The sequence below is a fragment of the Notolepis coatsorum genome (genome assembly GCF_963971535.1).
Source record: "Notolepis coatsorum genome assembly, chromosome: 7".
Taxonomy (NCBI): Eukaryota; Metazoa; Chordata; class Actinopteri; order Aulopiformes; family Paralepididae; genus Notolepis; species Notolepis coatsorum.
The window spans coordinates 147,219,866-147,245,076 of NC_140171.1; the positions used below are offsets into that span (position 1 = coordinate 147,219,866).

At 45.2% G+C, this 25,211-nt stretch overlaps 1 protein-coding gene across 1 annotated transcript in view; it reads right to left on the reverse strand.

Moving 5' to 3' along the window:
- LOC311231801 (voltage-dependent T-type calcium channel subunit alpha-1I-like) overlaps nt 1-25,211 on the reverse strand; it is a gene marked incomplete at both ends in the record, with an annotated part of 367,238 nt that overhangs the window by 108,688 nt on the left and 233,339 nt on the right. The window contains 2 exon segments of the mRNA XM_084318426.1: nt 191-269; nt 4,967-5,037. Of these exon segments, the coding sequence (XP_084174552.1) occupies nt 191-269; nt 4,967-5,037 (150 nt within the window).

A 25,211-nucleotide genomic window follows, 5' to 3' on the forward strand; every position in this document is an offset into this window, starting at 1 on the left:
GCTCTGCCACCCTGGATGTGATGATGATGATGATGATGGTGTTGAGGTTCTGCCATCCCTGGATGTGATGATGGTGTTGGTGTTGAGGTTCTGCCACCCTGGATGTGATGATGGTGTTGGTGTTGAGGTTCTGCCACCCTGGATGTGATGATGATGATGATGATGATGGTGTTGAGTGATGAAGACTCACCGAGTTCTCCAAACAGCTCCACCCCCAGAGCAGCGTAGATGAAGAACAGCAGCATGAAGAGCAGCCCCAGGTTGCCCACCTGTCAAACAATCACATATTACTTTGGATGGACAACATATACACTGGGCGGCACGGTGGTTAGCACTGTTGCCTCACAGCAAGAAGGTCCTGGGTTCCAACCCCAGCAGGGGGCCTTTCTGTGTGGAGTTTGCATGTTCTCCCCGTGTGTTCGCATGGGTTTCCTCCGGGTACTCCACAGTTGCCTCCCACAACATAAAGACATGCATGGTAGGGAGGGACTGCAGATGAAAACTAGCTCATTAGCTAATTCTGGCACATTTACATTGATGTGGAAACTGAAGATGTTTATTAATGTGCATTGTCCCTGGGTAATTTTTTTTTTTTTAAACATCAGCACGCTGTGTGTATTCACCTTATATTTATATGTACAGTAACAAGGATGACTCCAGCTTTGCCAATTTTGTCTTTCGACTTTGTTTCAATTCAACACTATCTAGAAAGGGATCTACCTTAGCCTTTGAAGTCCACCACGCCCCTTGTTCTTTACAAATTGTGCTTATAAATGTATAATTTATTCGGTATGGGAATATACACTAGCATATTTTCCCCCCAAGCAGATAATGCCAGAAGTTGGTGGGGGTTATAGAGGGTGAATGACATCAACATGTTTTGTATCACTCCTTCATTATGAACTAAAAAGAAAAAAGAAATTGCGGCCATTATCATCCCCAAATAACACAAGAGCAGCTCCAAAAAAATAAAAACCGAATTAAATAAAATAACAAACACACTCTCTCCATCAAAGCAAAGGATTATTATGTCTTTGCATGGTTTTAGGGAACATCCAACCTGCATAACAGGCATGGACCTGCCCCGCAGAGTGACTTGATGCTTACATCGGCGGTGATATTCTGTAACGTTTGGGGTTTTGCTCTCCTCAGGGAGCAAAGCCCTAGCGTTACCTGGTGGTAATTAACCTGTCTATCTGTCCTGATTGCATTCTTTGGCACCTGGTGTGTCTAGTTAGGGTGGCTTTAAATGTTCTTCTTGGTTACCATTGAGAACCTTGCCGTGAGTAACTATGCATTCATGTTAGAGTCTTATGGTCCCTCGTTGCCACGGGAGATAAGTAGGATATGCGTTTGCTCAAAGTTATTGTGTCATTGATACCGCGCCGTGTAAACGCGCCGCGCCACGTAAAGGTTTATTTAGCATCCAATTGAAATGATCCTGGTTCAGTTATTTATTGTTTTATCAACACCAAATAAAAAGTAGCGTTAACGTGTTTTGGAAAGTGCAGCTTTCTCCGCGACTACGTCTCGCTATTGTTTGTTTTGTGTTCCGCTTATCTAAATCCGTTTTTTGGAGAGTTGCTTCTCCACCTTTATTTTCCCCGTTTATGTTTTTGTTTCATGATTCACCTTACTGCCGTATTTCGTATACGTGTTCACTCGCTACTCAATATAAAGAGTATTGTTTGTGAAAAGCAAAAGCAAAGCATCTGTCTCTCATCGTTTGTGTTGTGCACTGCACCTGGGTCCAACACACCTACCCAACTGTAACAATAGTCTATGCCCTGGGGGCGATGAGGCAGGCGCTGAACAGAGCAACGTTAGCGAGGTCACCTCACAGCACAGGCAACGGCATGAGGACAATCCAATTCCAAAGTTCCTAAGTGTTATTTTAGAAAGTGCCACAGTGGAATTCCATTAGGTAGGTAACTAAGCGACAGTTCCAGGCTGGGATTGCCTCAGGGGCTCTGAATATCACACCACAGGGAGGCCAGTGAATTAGAGAAAAACACATATGGTTGTTGTTGAAGGGAGAAAAGATAGAGGGATATACTGTAGAGCAGAAGCAGGGACTAAAAGAGAAATGATTGTTTTATTTGTATCCCCCGGGGTGCATACTAATATTTTCCCACTGGATATTAAACTCAGCTGGAAGCCGTTTACAGCATATTACTTAAGTCTATCCAATGCCTTTTGATCCATGGAGCAGAGCGAATGAGTATAAATTACAGGGTGGAGAAGCGCTGTGTATTCAGGAGAAGATGAACGCCACAGAAGCATTGGAGATGACAACTAGGCAACTGCAGCTTTTAGATAACGCTTTGTTCTCCATAGTGAAAGAGCCTATTTTATCCAAGTGTTCAGAACACATTAACCCTTTCACTGCGACAATACAGAAGGTTAACCCTTTCACTGCAACATACTTTTAAGGTATGAGCAGGCTAAACACCTTTTTTGTTGGTAAATCTATTCCATCATTCCTGACCTAAAATTCTTATATTTTGTGTAGACGTACTTGATGTGGTTGGACCTTTCCTCATTCCTGTGAACGCAGTTGCTGGCTGGCTAATGTGCGCTCAGTATATGTATGTAGTATGTGGGCCGACGTGTATGCTACATGAGGGTAATAATTATTTGTATTTTCAGGCTGTATACGCGCCGATACAGCCTGAAAATTTTAATAATTATTACCCTCATGTCATCATCACATACCGCAATATACTGAGCACACATTAGGAACAAACACATAATTCAAATGTTAACGTTAGCGGCCACCACATCAATTACGTCTACACAAAATATAGGAGTTGTAGGAGTCCTAATTCTGTCACCGTTTGTCTTGTTTGATGTCACAAAGAAGGGTGGATCTGAAAGCTGTCAACAACATTTGTAACGTGATGAAAAAGTCAACAATAATTAACTGTATTAGACATTTGTTAATGATGAATAGTCTTCACTTTAGATTAGGGCACACAATAGCATCTGCAAATGATTTATAGATGTTTTATGAATGTCTTAACTCTTAACAAATAATTTGTTGAACAAATAAATGGAGGTACAGTATAGTAGTTTTTTCATATCCATTTTTCAAAGCATCTACAAATGTGTTACTACACATTAAACAACATTATTTAATAATGAACAAATCAAGTACAAACAATGTTGATAATGAGTTATAAGTAATGTAGAACTCATTTGTAAATGATATACAAATATAGTTATAAATGATTTAATAATCATTTACGAATGTATATAAATGGTTTGTTCATGATTAGTTCATTATCTACAAATACCTTATAAAGGTCTTATAACTGAGTGTTATTATAAAGTGTTACCCATACTTCAGTGTGTTTTTACTAACAGAGAGTGGGTAGAGCAGCATACTTCAGTGTGTTTTTACTAACAGAGAGTGGGTAGAGCAGCATACTTCAGTGTGTTTTTACTAACAGAGAGTGGGTAGAGCAGCATACTTCAGTGTGTTTTTACTAACAGAGAGTGGGTAGAGCAGCGTACTTCAGTGTGTTTTTACTAACAGAGAGTGGGTAGAGCAGCATACTTCAGTGTGTTTTTACTAACAGAGAGTGGGTAGAGCAGCATACTTCAGTGTGTTTTTACTAACAGAGAGTGGGTAGAGCAGCGTACTTCAGTGTGTTTTTACTAACAGAGAGTGGGTAGAGCACCGTACTTCAGTGTGTTTTTACTAACAGAGAGTGGGTAGAGCAGCATACTTCAGTGTGTTTTTACTAACAGAGAGTGGGTAGAGCAGCATACTTCAGAACATGACACAGCAGCATAACGTGAGGCAGGTTAGGAACTCATGTAAATACCGTAAGTAGTGCTCCAGATACAATAGGCGGTGCTTGAATGTATAATCAGACCAAAACATAACCTTGAGCGGCATTAGCTTACATTTCAATGGACTTCAATTTCACCTCCATTAAGTGGCCAATTTAGAGAGAAACATCGCTTGTCCAAGCAGGAGAGAGTGCACGTGTGTGTGTGCACGTGTGTGTGTCAGGGCATCACAAACTAACAGCATTGTTGCCCTAAAGGGACCCCCTAATGGATTGCTGGGTAATTCTCTTGCGTCGGGTACACTGATGTGTGCATCTCAGCCAATACGACCTCAACAACAACAACACAAGCAACAACAAACAAACTAAAGTAATGAGGTCTGTCATGTGAGAGCAGGGATATGAAAAAGGAAGACGTGGATGAAAAAAAGAACTGCCTATTGATTTGAGGCACAATTGAGGTGAGGGAGAATGCTGCTACTGTGTAATATCCTCAGTGTGTGTGTGTGACGTGTGTGTGTGTGTGTGTGTGTGTGTGTGTGTGTGTGTGTGTGTGTGTGTGTGTGTGTGTGTGTGTGTGTGTGTGTGTGTGTGTGTGCCATCTACACACACACACACACACACACACACACACACACACACACACACACACACACACACACACACACACACACACACACACACACACACACGCACGCGCACACACACACACACACACACATTCATACATACTGTACATACAGCAAATGACAACATCTCATAAGGCTTCAGTCTGAACATACTCCTGTAAATCCTCCTCCTCTATTTTACTTCAAGAGAAAAACCTCTCCTATTGCTCTCTTTACTCACAGAGGGGATCCCAATGTTAAGTGTTATTAAATGTCAATGCGGCAAACACATACATTTTTCTTAATAAAGAAGCACATTTATCAAGAGCATTGGGGAATCATTCATCATAACCCCACCGCGCCCTGGAAGTCAACCTTTTTGAGGGATGTTATATCGAGAGAGAGAGAGGTCGTTTACCATTCCTCATCTGGTAATGCACTCTTATCCCTCTGTGATACGGGGTCTGGTGTGTGTGTGTGTGTGTGTGTGTGTGTGTGTGTGTGTGTGTGTGTGTGTGTGTGTGTGTGTGTGTGTGTGTGTGTGTGTGTGTGTGTCCATACCTGAGGGAGAGCTTGCACCACTGTATCCAGCAGAGCGCGCATCCCGGTTGCCATCTTCAACAACTTCAACACTGAGGAGAGACCAGAGGATACATGCAAGGGGAGGAGTTAACATAGAAGGGGAGGAGTTAACATAGACGGGGAGGAGTCAACACATACGGGGAGGAGTTACCATAGAAGGGGCGGCGAGTTAACATACAAGGGGAGGGGTTACCATAGCAGGGGATGAGTTAACAGAGAAGGAGAGGAGTTAACAGAGAAGGGGAGGAGTTAACATACAAGGGGAGGAGTTAACATATACGGGGATGAGTTAACATATAAGGGGAGGAGCTAACATATACGGGGATGAGTTAACAGATACGGAGATGAGTTAGCAGAGAAGGGGAGGAGTTAACAGAGAAGGGGGGTTAGCATAGAAGGGGAGGAGTTAACATATACAGGGAGGAGTTAACATAGACAGGGATGAGTTAACAGAGAAGGGGGGGTTAACAGAGAATAGGAGGAGTTAACATATAAGAGGAGGAGTTAACATAGAATAGGAGGGGTTAACATAGAAGAGAAGGAGTTAACATAGAAGAGGAGGGGTTAACAGAGAAGAGGAGGAGTTAACAGATAAGGGGGGGGGGGTTAACATAGAAGAGGAGGAGTTAACAGATAAGGGGAGGAGTTAACATAGAAGAGGAGGAGTTAACAGAGAAGATGATGAGTTAACATAGAGGGGGATACGTTAACAGAGAAGGGGAGGAGTTAACATAGATGAGGAGGAGTTAACAGATACGAGGAGGAGTTAACAGAGAAGGGGAGGAGTTAATAGAGCAGAGGAGGAGTTAACACATAAGAGGAGGAGTTAACCGAGAAGAGGATGAGTTAACAGAGCAGAGGAGGAGTTAACATATAAGAGGAGGAGTTAACAGAGAAGAGGAGGGGTTAACATAGAAGAGGAGGGGTTAACAGATAAGAGGAGGGGTTAACAGAGAAGAGGAGGGGTTAACAGAGAAGAGGAAGAGTTAACAGTGAAGAGGAGCGGTTAACATAGAAGAGGATGAGTTAACAGAGAAGAGGAGGAGTTAACAGAGAAGATGAGGAGTTAACAGAGAAGAGGAAGAGTTAACAGTGAAGAGGAGCGGTTAACATAGAAGAGGATGAGTTAACAGAGAAGAGGAGGAGTTAACAGAGAAGATGAGGAGTTAACAGAGAAGAGGAGGAGTTAACATAGAAGATGAGGAGTTAACAGAGAAGAGGAAGAGTTAACAGTGAAGAGGAGCGGTTAACATAGAAGAGGATGAGTTAACAGAGAAGAGGAGGAGTTAACAGAGAAGATGAGGAGTTAACAGAGAAGAGGAGGAGTTAACAGAGAAGAGGAGGAGTTAACAGAGAAGAGGAGGAGTTAACAGAGAAGAGGAGGGGTTAACAGAGAAGATGAGGAGTTAACAGAGAAGAGGAGGAGTTAACAGAGAAGATGAGGAGTTAACAGAGAAGAGGAGGAGTTAACAGATAAGATGAGGAGTTAACAGAGAAGAGGAGGAGTTAACAGAGAAGAGGAGGAGTTAACAGAGACGAGGAGGGGTTAACAGAGAAGAGGAGGGGTTAACAAAGAAGATGAGGGGTTAACAGATAAGAGGAGGAGTTAACATATACGGGGAGGAGTTAACAGAGACAGGGATGAGTTAACTCCTCCTATTCTCTGTTAACCCCCCCTTCTCTGTTAACAGATAAGAGGAGGAGTTAACAGAGAAGAGGAGGGGTTAACAAAGAAGAGGAGGGGTTAACAGATAAGAGGAGGAGTTAACATATACGGGGAGGAGTTAACAGAGACAGGGATGAGTTAACTCCTCCTATTCTCTGTTAACCCCCCCTTCTCTGTTAACAGATAAGAGGAGGAGTTAACATAGAATAGGAGGGGTTAACGTTAGGTTATGACTATAACCAAGTTCTGTTAGTTAGGGGCGATGCTTGGCATCGCCTTCTGCACTATCTCGCGTACGTGCACGCGTACTGAATAAACCACAAATGTACCTCTAATACCAGTATTAGTCTGACCACACCCCTCATCAGCTTACCTTCATAAGCAGGTGTGTGGTCACCTGCTCTCCTCCTTCCCAAGCTTTCACCACAAGGTGAGGACAAGGGCTGCAGCGGCGTCCGATGCCAAGCATCGCCCCTAACTAACAGAACTTGGTTATAGTCATAACCTAACGTTCTGTATCGTTAGTGGCTTAGCTTGGCATCGCCTTCTGCACAAGGGAGGCCAAGCGGAGCCACTTGGCTGACAAATACACCCCGCTGACAGCCCCCCAAAACCATCAGAACAGGGAGGGCCGAGCCCCCCCGACCCCCCCTAATGGAGGGTAGCCCCCCTATTAGGGACGTCACGGGAGGGCGACGGACCCGACCGTGCGAAGAGGCACTCAAGCAACTCAACGCACAGGGTGAGCAGACCGTGGCTTGACCCACGACTACACACACGCACAACCCGCATGCCACCCGGGAACGAACGGAGGAACAACCTCGTTACTGCCCCCAGAATCACGGGGTCAAGGGCAAACCCAACCCCGTGGCAAGGCCGTAGCAGCGGAGCACGAAGGAAGACCCAGACCCACCAAAAGGACTGGACTCCCTGGAATGGGGGCCCGGAGAAGTCCATGATGCCAGCATCAAGACCCCACCAGGTGGGCACGTAGTGCCCCGCCCCCCACATCGCCAGCGTATTCGGACAAAGGCCCCTCAGTTACTGCACCTGGTATTCCCAGGCGGAACCAACCAGGCCAGTAAGCCGAGCGGGCCCCGTCCCCCCAATAGTACACCGCCTGGCACACTGACCCTGCAGAATAGGCAGTCAGCATGGCCGTAAGCACACAAAAAAGGTTAACCAACGGAAGCAGGCAGCGCACCGGGGAAAAACCAGGCAACAGGCTGTTAACCCTAGCCTGGAGACTGCGGACGAGACAGGCGCCAGAGGGGACAGCTGAACACAGCCGCCCCGGCGGAAGGAGCGTAAGCTGGCGGTGTTGCATGACCAAGCCTCCATTTAACAACCCCCACCCAGAGGGGTCGAGGCAGAGAAGGCTGACACGATTGGCAGACGTCATGAACGTGCAGGGGCACCCTCAACCGGTGAACCCGGGAGTCGACACTGCTCCAACACACCAGGGAATCAACCACCTCGGTGTTACCCAATGCGGTGGTTGTTCCTATAACCCCTCAAGAAAAAACTCCAAAACACACCTGCGGGTATACACCGGCTATACCGCAGTACAAGCGTTTCAGTTTCCAAAAAGGGTTAACCCAGGCCTACGGGTCGCAAACATCACTTCGGACCGGGCCTGGCGGTACGGGAAGCACAGGGTCACCAGAGGAGGTCAAAAAACCACCCCCACAGGCCCCTCTTCGCCATGCGTGAGAGAGGAGCGAAAAACAATGGAGAACCAGCCCCTAAGCACACCGTACCTGGTATTCCCCGGCGGTCTCCCAACCAAGTACTAACCAGGACCAACCTGTGTAGCGGCCGAGATCCGACGAGATCGAGCGCGTACAGAATGGCATGGCTGTAAGCCATGACGACAGTGCTGAGTAAAAACATACCCAACCAGGGTCTCCATAGCGCTTAACCCTGTGACACCCAGACCGACCTGGCATTTTTCCCCCTGAAAAAAGCCCAAGTCCCTCAGGGTACCAGAACAGCAGATCTGCATCCCCGGCGGACAACGGGTTCAACTGATCTGGACCAGCGTGACCAGAACCAGTCCCGTGCCCTAACCACGCCGACATGCCTACTCCAGGAGAAGGGCAGATATGCGTGTTGATCTTAACATGAAAAGAAGGCGCCACCCAGACGTCGGGACGAACCGCGCCTGGTGGCCCACCCCAAGGGCGTGAGACCCCACTACATATGTTCAGATCCATCCCGTCATCATCCCCCAGACATGAACGAGGATCCGTCGACAACCCACCCAGGTCATGGGATGTGGTCGCCGGAAGAGGAAAAACCCCCATCTCAGTTGCTTTATAAAAACGCTGTTTCAACCACAAGCAACTAAGGCGTGCCAGTCAATCGCCTGTTTACAGCGAGCTAGCACTATACGTGCGTCGGGACACACCCCCATCAATGAACAGGCTATTTAGACCTGTCATTGAATCCCCAAGGCGCCCAGGGGAACGACAAGAGGGGTGTGACACTCCCTAACTCCAACACTTCTGGAATAGAAAGAAGGAAGCATCAACAGTATGTATCCCAGTCTACACAGCCGGGGTAAAAAATGTTCACATTTTTACATCCCACCACCCTCCCATAGGAAAGAGACGGGGATCCCCAGAGAGACTTCCCACGCGAGCTGTACAGATTGAAAAGAATATATTGCACCTTGAGCCATGTAAAAAACTGGTTTTAGGGCCTCCGGGGAAGAGGCACCGAACCCATACACACTCAATAAACGAATTGAATCGAATATACATACAATAGAAAAGGACCCTTCTAGAGGGTCCACTCACTTTGACAATCTGAGGAGGAAGGCTCTGTACTCTGATGGAGGCTTCCTCACATGGATCACATGGAAGAAGGAGTCCGAACTCACAGAAGGCCTGAGTAGGCGCTTGGTGAGGAGGAGCCCTGACCACCCCCCCTGAAAACAGATCCATCACATGGACCTGAACAGCACACGGAAGTCCTACCAACAGAGACGCGCACGGTGACGTACTCTATGGCGGGGGAATTCCTGCGGTGCACACGCCCAATATACCAGGCCGTGGGACCAGGAACTCCCTCCCCCCCCCCCCCCCCCCCCCCCCGTAACGTGCCGAACCGCCACATGACGGGAACCTTGAAGGACAGGGGGTGTACCCCTGACCGACAGAACAATGGGGAGAGGAAAGGTTACCAGTTCACCCCTTTACGACCCCACACCCATGATACGACGTAACGACAAAAAGAGAATATGACACAGTCATAGTCAGCTCTATGAAGCGTTTCACAGCTCCACACAGCGCACGAGCTAACCTGCTATCTGATTTTTACTAAGGAAAAACACAGAATTGAGAGGGCTCTAAGAACTCCGGTCCAACATACACATGTGCTTCTGTGGCCAGTACAACCCAGTTGTAGGTCACATGACACACACAACCCATCATCATCACAATGAGAGAATACATCATTCTTGATTAGTATCGACCACAGGCCTTGCTAAGCACACATGACAGCAACCAAACCAATTTCCCTTTAGGAAATAAGTTTCTCCAGCAGATTTAGCACAACCTCAGCAATCAAGCTGAGAGTTACATCGTATCCCTACCACACAAAAGACACAATTAATGCACAACATGTCTGATAGGAGGTGATAAAGTCCCCAGGGAACCGGGGGGGGAAAAACACAATCCTCCTATTTTACCCTCAATACGGCCAGTTAAAACAGGAAAACCTGTTAATGTGTGAACCCACTGTCCATTGTCATTACAGTCTGAGAAAGAACATTCTTTTACTCACTCGTCACCAAGCATAGCTTCATAGGTTAGTTGCCTTAGTAGTGAGTACACGGTACACATAAACACCATGATGTTTCTCACACAACAACCAGATCAATACATCACGACCTGCACGGAGAAGCTACTGCCAGTGACAAAAACAGCTCACACACAACCCGCAACGTATCTCAAATGCATTGCAACAACACACGTTTTGGGAAAAAACACAGTCATTCACAATACATTTAGCAAGGTAAAACCAGAAGACGTGTTATGAGGGTCTGGCCAACCCCGTACCTGCCCAGAACGCAGATCAGCGAAGTGCAGTCATAAGCCACCGTAGAACACAGCCCTCTTTGTTGACGCAATCCCCGTCTAGGCTCAGGCAGGGTTGACGAACATCCCCTGTCAAGGATGACGTCGTGGTCAAGAGTGTAAAACATGTTAAAAATCAAAGCACGTTCAACAGAATAGCATCAAGCTAACGGCTGCTCCAACCGTTCGGGTGCTATCGCTTCCGCTCGCGAGACGCCGATCTACGACGCACGCGATCAGGAGCGAGCTCCCGGCGGCGTGCGAGAAGCCAAGCTACCCCGCGCCAGGCCACCGACCGGCTAACCGTAAGCTATGAACATGTAAACAATGACATAACACTCACCCAGACAGGCCGCCGTTCTGAACCCTCCTCACTTTTTAAGAGAAAAGAGAAAACAAGACGTCAACACCGCTTCACAACGGTGACATTAACACGTCCGGCGGAATCAGCACAGTACCAACTGGCCTGTATAGCTGACTTTGAACATGAATCTGCCGCTATCGCACATTACATGCACATATCCCCTCGTGAAGGAATACTCTCATTTGGATATGAAAGATGGGGTCTTAACACGGTGACAGAGAGAATCCACTCGTCCAGAACACACAGGGATCACCAGTGTCAATGGTCGCGGCCCACTAGTTAAAACTATAATGGTCGCCAGACCAAGGCCTTCTGTCGCCTAGACGGCTAAACAAAGGACCCTAGCCTGGGGCCGGTTTCCATAAACTTTGTCTAGTAGCCCCCATAGCACTAACAGACAAGTGGAGCCCGCCAGCAAACACTACTCACCCAACCTGGAACGCACCGCTCCTCACAACAGCGGCATGTCCGACAGTTCAGCTGTGGCCTGACAGGTTTCACCCCAACAAACACAGCAAGGAACTGCAGTTGAGAAGCATGCAGCGGCGTGCTCCCAATACGAAAACCGGTGGAGGGTTTGTAGAATGATCATCATCTTCTAGACACTCCAGTACGAAGACAATATCGCCGTATTTTCTCGAAAATAGTGAGAGAGAAAATAAAGATATGATGTCAACGTATCCTTGTTTCCCAAGCTGTTCCTAATCCAATTTCTTCCATCATGGTGTCAAGTGTGGGGATCTACCGAGGCACCTCTTCCTTGTGGTGAAAGCGAGAAGGAGGAGAGCAGGTGACCACACACCTGCTTATGAAGGTAAGCTGATGAGGGGTGTGGTCAGACTAATACTGGTATTAGAGGTACATTTGTGGTTTATTCAGTACGCGTGCACGTACGCGAGATAGTGCAGAAGGCGATGCCAAGCTAAGCCACTAACGATACAGAACATAGAAGAGAAGGAGTTAACATAGAAGAGGAGGGGTTAACAGAGAAGAGGAGGAGTTAACAGAGAAGAGCAGGAGTTAACAGAGAAGAGGAGGGGTTAACATAGAAGAGGAGGAGTTAACAGACAAGGGGGGGGGGGTTAACATAGAAGAGGAGGAGTTAACAGATACGGGGAGGAGTTAACATAGAAGAGGATGAGTTAACAGAGAAGATGATGAGTTAACATAGAGGGGGAGACGTTAACAGAGAAGGGGAGGAGTTAACATAGATGAGGAGGAGTTAACAGATACGATGAGGAGTTAACAGAGACGGGGAGGAGTTAACAGAGAAGAGGAGGGGTTAACAGAGCAGAGGAGGAGTTAACAGATACGAGGAGGAGTTAACAGATACGAGGAGGAGTTAACAGAGAAGAGGAGGGGTTAACAGAGCAGAGGAGGAGTTAACAGATACGAGGAGGAGTTAACAGAGAAGAGGAGGGGTTAACAGAGCAGAGGAGGAGTTAACAGATAAGAGGAGGAGTTAACAGAGAAGAGGAGGGGTTAACATAGAAGATGAGGGGTTAACAGAGACAAGGAGGAGTTAACAGAGAAGAGGAGGAGTTAACAGAGAAGAGGAGGGGTTAACAGGGAAGATGAGGAGTTAACAGAGAAGAGGAGGAGTTAACATAGAAGAGGAGGAGTTAACATATAAGGGGAGGGGTTAACATAGAAGAGGAGGAGTTAACAGAGAAGAGCAGGAGTTAACAGAGAAGAGGAGGAGTTAACATAGAAGAGGATGAGTTAACATAGAAGGGGAGGAGTTAACATAGAAAAGGAGGAGTTAACAGAGAAGAGGAGGAGTTAACAGAGAAGAGGAGGAGTTAATAGCGGTAGCAGAGCTCAACAACTTCAACACTGAGGAGAGACCAGACCAAAGGATACAAGGAGGCTAGAGACGACACATCACACAACATTGGTCCTCATTCTCCAACGGACATACGTAAAACTTACTAAGAATTCCCTTCGTAACTGGATTTAAGTACTTATTCGGCATTCTCGAACGGCTTGGTTTTGTAAATTCTTACATTCTTATTAAACACAGTATTTGTATCATTAACAATCGCGTTTTACATATAGTCATGACTCAACGAACCATGTCCCCAAATAAATAAATAAGAACTCACCCCCGATCGCTATAGTGGAATAGACTAATAATATTCCATATACTGTCTTGTTATTCTTATATTATTTATTGTTGGTTTTATTTATTTATTATATTGATTGCGCACATCTAAGAGCCAGTGTGGAAACGGCTTGATTGTACTTACATTTGCACTCTGGTTGGATGCCAAACTTATTTTGATTGTATTGTACTTGTGCTGTATGATGACAATACATTTGAATCTAATATAATCTAATTTTGGGAGGTTATATAAAAGATGATCATTTGGAGTCGCAAATCGCTGTCGCGCTACGAGGCACCCGCGCACCCGTGTGTGTACAGTATCAGCTGCTGCCTGTATGTGGAATTTGTTAATCTATTCTTAGTCTATTCCAGTATATTGCACGATTTGGTTATTAAGATGCAGCAGACCTGTGAGGCTTAGTGAAGATACTGTACATACGCTTGTCAAGAGCCAATCGTGCAGTAAGTGAGATGTCATGCTGATATGGCGTAGTAGTGAAACAGGTGATTGGAGTGGTAGAGGCCTGCTTTGCTGGGGCGATTCATTTCACGCATTTACAGTGTGTGTGTGTGTGTGTGTGTTTGGGCTGCCTCACTGGATTCTACACAATGGAGCATTTATTTATCCACTCTGGTTGGATGGTGTATTGTACTTGTGCTGTATAATAACAATACATTACATTTGAATCTAATAAAATTTTGAGATCAGTCACAATCGCTTCCGCGCTACCTGTAGAATGGATCAGCATGGTGGAGGGCAATGCCAAACCTCTGTTGTTTTGCACATGCCTCATTCATGCAAATGAAAGGAATGAGAATGTCCATTTCAGTTTAAAAATAAATTACGTATTTCATTCAGCAGAGCACAGCTGCAAACGTTTCCCCCCACTTACGTAGACCGCTTCACGCGTTCAGGAATCCAGAGGAGGATTTCCGTAAATTTGTTGGTACGACATTTTTAACAAGATATTTACCAAGGTACTTATGAACCTGTTCGAGAATGAGGACCATTGTGTGTATATGTGTAAGGGCTACGTGTCACTTTTTCCCCAAATCAAGCTTAAAACGAATTCAAAGTGATATGGGATTTGTTTGAATTATATCAAACTTTTATGTAGTCTCTATTATAACCCACCCCTCCTTATTTTCACAGTCTATGGAATGCACTAATTTCTTTGTTTAACGTCACAATTAATTCACATCTTTCTTCATTTTGCAGGGGAATATGACATGAGTTTCCTCCACGAGTAAAACAAATCCCAACGTGACAGAGAGTGTGGTAGTGAGGGTTAATTTATATCTGCATCTCCCAGTAACGCTGGATGGCGTTAGCTGCCTGGCTGAAAGTCCCAGGCTTTATCTGCGGCCTGCTTCGGTAGTCACTCCAAAGTGGTTTACAGCCACTAGTTGTTGACAGATAGTAATAATATACTTTACTGTATTGGTGTTGAGATGATCAGGCTTGGCTCGCTAGTTTCCTCCATTTTATGAATGAATGAATGATCATTACATTTATATAGCGCTTTTCTAGACACTCAAATGCTCCCCACAATGTAGGGTGGAAATTGCCTCCTTCCTTGGGTGGTAGCACCCAACCTTGGGCTAGGCAGGCTCAATGGCTGCCATACACTGGCACCAGGCACACATCACACTACACAATGACTACCATACACTGGCACCAGGCACACATCACACATCACAATGACTACCATACACTGGCACCAGGCACACATCACACTACACAATGACTACCATACACTGGCACCAGGCACACATCACACTACACAATGACTATACACTGGCACCAGGCACACATCACACTACACAATGGCTGAACGGCTCAGGAGACAGGGTTGATATCAGCCAATTAAGGGGGAGGGATGATTAGGTGGCCTTGATGTCAGAGACCTGATTGGGAATTTGGCCAGGAGCATCGGGGAACCCCCTAATCTTTACGATATGCACCCTGGATTCTTTAACAACCGAGATTCAGTCAGGACCTCAGTTTAGCATCTCATCCGAAGGACGGCACTCGCAGCTGTATGGTGTCCCTATCACCGTAACACAGGGGCATTACTGACAAGTCCAGAGAACAGAGTGCCCCCTGCTGGACAACAACACCACTTTCCAACAGCGGCCTTGACCGGGGCTCGAACTGGTGATCTTCTGATCATGAGTCCGGAGCTCTACTCATGTAGCCACTCTTATTTTACTTTGCTATCTCTCTACACAGCCCTACAGACGCAGCGCTAAAAAATCAAACCAATTCTGCTGCTGGTCTGTTGCTTGTCTGCTGCTTGTGTGCTGCTTGTGTGCCACTTAAGTCTAGGTATTATTTTCTGGGGCTGGTGGCTGGGTCTAAACGTGAACAAAGGGAGGGTACTTAACTTAAGTGCTTCACCAGGGAGGGGGTCGGGGGCTACTGCCCTCAGACCCCCAAGATAATTTTTATATGGGCAGTCTGACTTGGGGTACTGACCATATATTAGTGTTGCAATGCATGATAAGTAAACAGTGAAAAAAGCTAAGGAATCGGATGGAGCTGGGACATTTGGGACGAATACAAATTTAAGACGAAAATCTCCCCAGCCTGTGGCAGGCAGTGGAGGTGTGAAATCTAGCCCGGTCCAGAACAATAGGAGTCACAAAATCAGTTTGGAGTGGATTGGTGGAGGAGTGGTAGAGGCGCAGGAGAGGAGCAGGAGAGGTTTGATTTTTGAGCGCTGTATCTGTATGGCATGTGATACTTCCAATGCGACTGTGCGGTTTAGCAGCATAATAACGCTATCTGTTGGAATACAAGACAGACTACTTTTAAACATGATTCTGGGACTCTGGAAAGTAGATTACAAAATTGTTAGTGGGGCAAGCATCTGCAGTGCTCCAAATTTGAATTTACAGGTCAAACTTACCAAAGGAAAAGGTTCAAAGGAAAGTTCAACCTTTGATTGAAAAGTGACATGCCTAATGTGTATGTGTGTGTGTGTGTGTGTGTGTGTGTGTGTGTGTGTGTGTGTGTACATGTGATATGCGTCTCTGATGAAGAGATAAAAAAAACTAAAAACAAAGGACAAAAGAAAAATTCAAAAGGGAGAGGGAGAGAGAGAAAGAGAGAGAGAGAAACAAATGATCGATCAACCAAATAAATGCACACCCTCCATTAGAGACCCTGTAGAATTCTCAACGGTCCAATTTCCTAGGGGAAGATGGGAAAACGCAATGTGTCACGGGGAGGAAACAGGGGCACATGGTAACGGAAAGCAGCGACGGCTGAAAGAACAAGCACACTTGGCCTGCAGAGGCTATAAAGTCTGCTGGGGATCGCAGAGTCCTTTGGGAGGAGTGGAGGTTACATGCCTGGTCTGCCTCTATATCATTAGCCGATGCTACAAAGCCTCTATAGGCCTCTGCTTTCTCCAGACTCTTCCACAATGGTGACACGTCAAAAAAATGTGGTAGGATGCAGGGGTGTAAAAAGTACCCAGAAATTATACTTAAGTGAAAGTATGGGTACCGTCTCAAAATCGTACTCAGGTAAAAGTCAGAGTATCTGGCTAAAAACACACTTGAGTAAAAGTAAAAACGTTTCTACTTTTAAATGTACTTAACCTCTTAACACTTTCTATGCCACTCACGATTTTTCTCGGAATTATTGATATCTCGTTGAAAGCCACTCACGAGATTTCTCAGATTTTTATTTTTTTTTAGCTATCTGAAATCATATTGCATCACGCGAGCCTACCCTAGTATACCCGAGCGCCGCCGGCGATCAGATGTGGAAAAAAGCGCCCCCTATCGTCTCCCAGATGACATAAGGGATTTTGGAATGGACTCAATGAAAATGGATGGGGGAAAAAATCCTGTACTCCACATTTTCCAGTCCACTGATGCAGCCGGGGTTATTAGAGTTCATTCTGGAGCCTCTGAACCCCGTGGAATCATGTGTTCTACTGTATCACGTTGGATCCATACACTTATCGATTTTTTCGAATGGTGATCAGGAATTGGAATATACCAGTTGGATACCATCTAGGTAAGGAATATATGTTATTTATCAGTGTTAGGATAATCAGACTCATTTTGATGAAGATATAAGCTGTTTTGTGAAATGGGCTCTTTCTGTTTCACTGTAAAAATCCAAGAGGAAATGAACACGGCTATTATCCGCGCGCGGCTCGAATGGGCGTGCGTGTATGTATAATATTGATCATCTAGCGTTTATTTGAAAACGATTCATAAATAGGCCGACAAATGACAACGTTCTGGAATATTCCAGTAAAAGACGATTATCATAGAATGGTCCAGAATGGACTGTTTTTTACCTCAAAACGGGTGCTTTTCAAAATGCTCTCAAACGGAAATGAAGCGATAAAAAACCAATCTGCCTTGACAGCACTGACTGGAAAAGGATTCTTTGATAAGCGACAGGCAGATTAGACACATAGCCATAATTTAAAACATAGATTAGGCGATATTAAGCGTAACATTGGCGCCGATGGTGGCATTGAAGCGCTAACTCTGGCGCCACCTCGTGGCACTGAAAGTGTTAACAGGCACCCCCAAAATTGTCCATTTTAGTTTTTGAGGACTGCATACTTTTTTTGCAAACCAAAATACTATACTTTATACTTATAGCACATGCATGAGCCTGGTCTCTTTTGAAAGATGACATTCTGAAGTTTACAATAAAGAAAACTCACTTTTAGTGCTAATGAAATAGAGTAACATAGGTCTGAACTTGAGTTGTAGAAAAACGTGTTACTCATGTTTTTCTGTAGTAGTTAGTAGTCCAGAAGTAGTATTTCCCCCAAAATTGGTATGGCTGAAAATACACCCTGGGGTCATAGCCTGAAGTCTTGTGTAGTACACAAATGTCATAAAGATCCGTTCAGAAATGAGTGATTAGGAGTGATTTTGGTAAACTGTGTTGCGTTCCTGGTTTCCTTTTCCTCATAGACTTCAATTTATTCAGCGTTTTTTCTCTTCCTGTTTTCGCTCGTGACTTTTTACCTAGATCCCTGATTCGTCCATCCCCACATGGGGTATCATTGGAAATTCACACTCATGGGCTACAACCCTGTCCAATAATTTTCGAGATCGCCAAATGATTGACGGGGTTAGACGCTCGAGAGTCGGGAGTGGTATTTGCGCAATACCGTGTACTTCGGGCGCACGCCTCACATATCGGCATGTAACTCGAGAACCGTGTGACGGATTTTGTCACCTGAAAGGGCTATCGACAGGCAAAAAATAGGGCTTTAATTCGAAAATCATCCTCAAGAGGGCCCCACATGTGGGCCGTTGCATGTTAAGAGGTACTAAAAAGTGTGACATTTTTCTGACCGTCTATCTTCTGATGTTTAATCAAAGATCCCGCCTCTAGTCTTGCAAAAGGACCAATCAGGATGGGTATGGGCGGGTTAATTGTCCATTGATGGGGATTTGATTGGCTGTTTTTAAATAAAGAGCGGCCGCAGGATTAATAAGGTTAACATTAGTTCAGCCAGAGAAACAAATATACTAATTAAAATGGTTGGACCTGCTAGATTTGTACTTTGTAGGTCTGCATTTTAAATGTAAGGAGTAAAAAGTATGTATTTTTTCTCTGAAATGTAATTGAGTAAAAGTACAAAGTATACAAACCTAATAATACTTGAGTAAAGTACAAATCCCCCAAAAAAGTAAGAAAGTAGACATAATATACCTGTAAATACTGTCCACCCCTGGTAGGATGAGACTACAGTACAGTACAGCCCTAACAGCTGTCAAAGTGGGGCTTTATTTGGCGTTTCCTCACAGGCTAGTTAACATTCCTCCAGCGTCTGAGAATCAGGATAAAGTAGCTAAAAGCCCCCTGGTCATAACTCGTCTGCTTGTTAATCCCAGCCATCAGCTGGCGTTTAATTAGCATATTACCCATGGGGCCGCTTGGCATTCCATCGGAAGGTATTGTTGAGGGCAGAGGGTGGCGGTGAGAGAGGTAGGATTAAGTGTGAATGGTGTAATTAGCATTTATTCCCCTCAGTGAGGAGTTAAGAGGGTCTGGCAGGGACCACCAGGCCAGTCCATAGATTGGATTTATTAATTTATTATTTTATAATAAGTTACTGGAGGGGATGGGAGACAGATGGAGAAAGTGTCAGCATTTTCTTTGTTCAGATGAAACTGTGAACGTGTGTGGGGGTGGGGGTGGGAGGGCATTGTAATGGGTAGACAGGGAAAGTGCTGGATAAGATGTTTTCTATATTCAGGTGTCCTAAAAGCATTATTGAACCTCTGTGATATCTGAATCCTATATATGTGATTTGATCTGTGGATTTAAATAACCCAACACATTTAGAATTTGTGTGTGTGTGTGTGTGAGAGAGAGAGAGAGAGAGAGAGAGATGAGAGAGAAGAGAGAGAGAGAGAGAGAGAGAGAGAGAGAGAGAGAGATGAGAGAGAGAGATGAGAGAGAGAGAGAGAGAGAGGGAGGGAGGGAGGGAGGGAGGGAGAGAGAGAGAGAGAGAGAGAGAGAGAGAGAGAGAGAGAGAGAGAGAGAGAGAGAGAGGAGAGAGAGAGAGAGAGAGAGAGAGAGAGAGAGAGAGAGAGAGAGAGAGAGAGAGAGAGAGAGAGAGAGAGAGAGAGAGAGAGACAGACAGACAGACAGACAGACAGACAGACAGACAGACAGACAGACAGACAGACAGACAGACAGACAGACAGACAGACAGACAGACAGACAGACAGACAGACAGACAGACAGACAGACAGACAGACAGACAGACAGACAGACAGACACTGACAAATACAGCGTTACAGAGAGGGGTGAGAGAGAGAGATACACAGAGAGAGAGTGCTACAGAGAGGATGAGAGAGACAGATATAGATAGATACAGAGAGGGAGAGAGAGACAGAAAGAGAGAGGCAAAGAGAGAGAGAGAGAGAGATAGAGAGAGAGAGAGAGAGAGAGAGAGAGAGAGAGAGAGAGAGAGAGAGAGAGAGGGAGAGAGAGAAAGAGAGATACAGCGTTACAGAGAGGGTGAGAGAGAGATAGATACAGAGAGAGAGAGAGAGAGAGAGAGAGAGAGAGAGAGAGAGAGAGAGAGAGAGAGAGAGAGAGAGAGAGAGACTCTGGACTTTACTGAGTTTAGAGAGAGGACTCTGGCCAGGCTGACTGAGCTCTGCACCATTCAGCAGCTGGGAGAGGAGCTCCATCATCTGAAGAGGAGCAGGGAGAAGACCATTTCAGAGCTGAAGGAGACCCAGAGGAGCGTCAGGGAGCTCACACAAACCATGCAGGAGCTAGAGCAGGACAACAACACCCTACATGCCCAGATGAAAGCCATGAAGGAAGATACAGGCAGCCGAGAGAGGCTTCTACGCAGAGAGATAGAGGAAGTAAAGCTGCAACGACAGGAAGAAAGAATACATACATCTCCCCCCGGCCGTAAGCGGTCCTCTGCTCCAACATCCACCACCCCCCCTACTGCCAAACCAGAATCTACCTCTCTCCCCTGACCCCACTAACTCCTCCTAGTCTGACACCCACTGACATGCCTTCTGACTCAGACCCCCTTCCAGCAGCCCAACCTCCACCCGAGCCACAGCCCCAGTCTACCAGACCAGCCCAGCCCGAAGCCCAGGTAGTCCTCCTCATGGATTCCAATGGCAAACACCTGGACACAGCACGCCTCTTCCCTGGCCTCAAGGTGACAGCCAAGCGCTGTCGGAACACAGGCCATGCCATACAGTTGCTCAGACAGGACACTCTAGGGCAGGGGTGGGCAACCCGCGGCTCTTTGCCCATCAATGTGTGGCTCTTCCATCCATACAAAATAAAAAGTAAATTTCTCCACCATTTTTCATCGTATTGCAACACCGTTTTTTGGGTTCTGTTTTATGGTAATAACGTTCAGGTTTGTGGGAGATAATCCCAAAAAATAAGAGAAATAAAAGAGTAAATCCAGAAGTCAGATGATTGACAGGGGCTGGTGTGAGCTGGGTAGGGTAGTTTTTCGAAATTCGAAAGCCCTGTGTCTCTTCCTTCAAAAGACTACACTCACTTTTGGCTGTGCCACTTCCTCCTGTCAATATGCGCTGGTTTCCGACCAATGCGCTGAGATTTCTATAATCTTATATTTCACTAATAACAATTAAAATCATTGGTAAACAAACGTAATGCTGAAAATATACACTTTTACTGTATATCTCTGGCTTAAGAGGTCAACCCTGTGATGCCCAAATTAAAAAGACATTAGCAACTTCAGAGGCCAGAGGGTGGATTGTGAGGCTGAACAACAGGACCAATTGACTTAATGTGACCAATGTGCTTAACATTTTTTAAATAAACATTATTTTTTTAAATGGCTAAAAGTGATTTTGTCATTTTGCAACCGTGGGTCTCACAGGGTACTTTTAACCCTGTGAGGCCCAAATAAAAAAGACATTAGCAACTTCAGAGGCCAGAGGGTGAGACCTATAAACACATGAAGGGTGCTGTGACTGAAAAAAAAGGTTGAGAAACGCTGGTATATGGTGTGGCTCTTTGTGGTACCACAGTAATTTTTGTGGCTCTTAGTCTCTGACTGGTTGGCCACCCCTGCTCTAGGGAGCCCCCAGTACATGGTGGTGCACACGGGCACTAATGACCTCCACTATCTACGCCGTGGGACTGCTGCCATGACCAAGGTGGCTGAGAGGGCCTCCAGGGAGTTCCCAGATACCAGAGTAGTCATCTCCACCCTCCTCCCCAGGATGCCCCCCCCCCCACACATCATTCATGAAATCAACATGGAGATCTCAAGAGACTGTGCTGCCCTCCCAAATGTTCACCTGGCCCACCACACAAACATCGGCACATGGGACCTTCATGATGGGCTACACCTAAACAACGCTGGAGTGAGGACATTTGCAAAAACATTAAAAGATGCTGCCCTTGGACGCAACCCCAACAGACCCAGTCACACACCGGCCTCTCTGAGAAAGCACAGGCCTATGAGATACCCACGAGGAGTCACGCCACAAACCCCTGCAGTACCCCATGCCCCACCTATACCCCACCCTTCCACCCCACCCAGTGAGAGGAGACACCCCCCCAGCCGACCCCTCCACCGTCCCCAGCAGCAGATGACCTATGGAGCCGCACCACCTATACCCCACACTTCCAACCCGCCCAGTGAGAGGAGATGTCCCCCCTGCCAACCCCTCCACTGTCCCCAGCAGCAGATGACCTATGCATCCGCCCTGACCAGGCCTCCTCCTCCCCCACCCACATCAGAGCTGAAGGAGATCAAACAGATGCTCTCCACCCTATGCAGTAGACTTCTCACTCCAAGCTAGCAGTCGGCCCTAAAAAGAAAAGCAGGCTAGTTGCCTGCTGTTGCCTTTGTTGCCTTTGTTGTTGTTACATTTGTTCTGTGATGTTTGTTCATTGATTGAATACCTTTATACCTTTATAACCTTTATACCTCTGAACACCTTTATATATTTTTTGTACAAAAATGCAATCATTTGCTATCAGTTGTTGGAACATACAGGGTCTTTACTCTTAAACAGTCGGCCTGAAGAGTGGATACTCTGATTTTTTACAGGCTATAACAAACAATGACCTTTTAATTCTAACTAAACATGGTGTAGAGAGGATGTAGCCACACTCTCTCCTCCACACTTCAGAGAAGTCCTTTTGCCATCAAATAAAATAAAACATATTAGTCAGGGCAGAGACTCAGGGGGATTGATAATTTGGTACAAATCACAACTCCACCAGTCAATACAGATTCTAAAATCCGGGAACAATCATATTTGGTTAAAACTAAATAAAGAAGTAATCCCCTCTCAAAGAGATCTTTTTATCTGTGGAATATATGTACCACCGTCTGGGTCTCCATATTACGCAGAGGACATCTTCTCCAACTTTGAGTCAGAAATATGTTTTTATCAAAGTCAAGGTCATGTGCTTGTCTGCGGTGACTTTAATGCCCGAACGGGAACCCACCCTGATTTCACGCGTACACATGGAGACAAATTTATATCTGACCACACCATATGCAACCATGTAAACCTGTCCCCTAGAAATAACCATGACATCTCCATAAACAAAAATGGGAAGAACTTATTACAGGTCTGTAGAGGACTGGGTCTCTACCTTGTCAATGTGCGTGTGAGAGGGGACTCACAAGGAAGGTACACTTACTGCTCATCCCTTGGCAGAAGCACAGTAGATTACATGATAACAGATCTGGATCCAGTATCTTTCAGTTCATTCACAGTCAAACCTCTGACCCCACTCTCCGACCACAGTCATATAACTGCATACAGTACATGAAAATAACTGAGTCTCTCAAAAATCCCCCTACACAGCCCAGTAAACTACATAACATCCCCAAATACTACAGATGGTCCCAGAACAGCATGCAGGACTACCAGAGAGCCATCGCCAGTGATGGGATACAATCACTGTTAGATACATTCCTAGCCACGCCATACTCTAACAGTGTTGAAGGAGTCAACCTAGCTGTAGAACATATAAATTATATATTTGAAAGAACTGCAATGAAGTCCAAATTAAAATTATCAGGTAACAAACAGAGAAAAACTAAAAAGGACCACTGGTTTGACAAAGAATGTAAAATTCTTAGAACACAGTTAAAAAGATTATCAAACCAGAAACACGTAAACCCACACAATGATACCTTACGCCTCCAATACTGTGAAACACTGAAACACTATAAAAAGACCATCAGAATTAAAAGGAACAAACACGTAAATAAACAGTTATGCAAAATAGAGGACTATTTAAGCTCTAACTCCTTCTGGGACCACTGGAACTCATTGAATAAAGATAAACCGGAAGAAATGGCTATTCAAGATGGTGATGTTTGGACGAACCACTTCACATCACTCTTTGCAACTGTACACCTGAATACAAAAACGGAAACCAGCCAGATATGTGAAAAGTTACAAAAATGGGAAGATATCATAAAGGATAATCAAAACCCTCTAGACTTCCCATTCACTGAACAAGAGCTGAAATCAAAACTTCAGTGCCTTAAAGATAGAAAGGCCTGTGGAACAGATGGCATATTGAATGCTCTGAAAAATTCCAACTGGCTATTTTAAAATTATTCAATTTGACACTAAATTTAGCCTATTTTCCTGATGTTTGGAATGAAGGACTCATAACCCCAATATTCAAGAGTGGAGATAAATATTACCCAAAAAACTATAGAGGTATCTGTGTGACGAGTAATTTGGGCAAACTTCTATCTAGTATCATCAACACCAGACTCATAGAATTCCTTACGGAACACAGTGTTCTAAGTAAAAGCCAAATTAGATTCTTACCAAATTATCGTACCTCTGACCATATATACACTCTTAAAACCCTAATTGACATTCACGTGAAACAGAACAAAAAGAAAATATATTCCTGCTTTGTCGATTTTGAAAAAGCTTTTGATTCAATTTGGCACAAACGTCTCTTCTTCAAGATTCTAGAAAGTGGTGTTGGAGGAAATACATATGACTTGATCAAATCCATGTACACAAAAAACAGATGTGCTGTTAGAATTGGCAATAAAAGAACACATTTCTTCACCCAGGGTCGCGGAGTCCGCCAGGGGTGCAATTTAAGCCCAATGTTGTTTAATATATATATAAATGAATTAGCAAAGTTATTAGAACTTTCTACTGCACCCGGTCTGACTTTGCACGATACCATTGTAAAATTGTTGATGTATGCAGATGATCTGGTTCTGCTGTCAGCCACTAAAGAGGGTCTACAACAGAACCTAGACATCCTCCACCAGTTCTGCCAGACATGGTCTCTGAACGTAAACATGATGAAGACTAAAGTCATGGTCTTTCAAAGGAGACACGAGTCTCAGAGTTCACATAATACATTTAAATTAGGCACACACATTAGAAAACACAAAAAGCTACCCATATTTGGGATTCAAAATAAATCATAATGGTAACTTCAACATGGCTGTGAATGAACTGAAGGAGAAGGGAAGAAGGGCTTT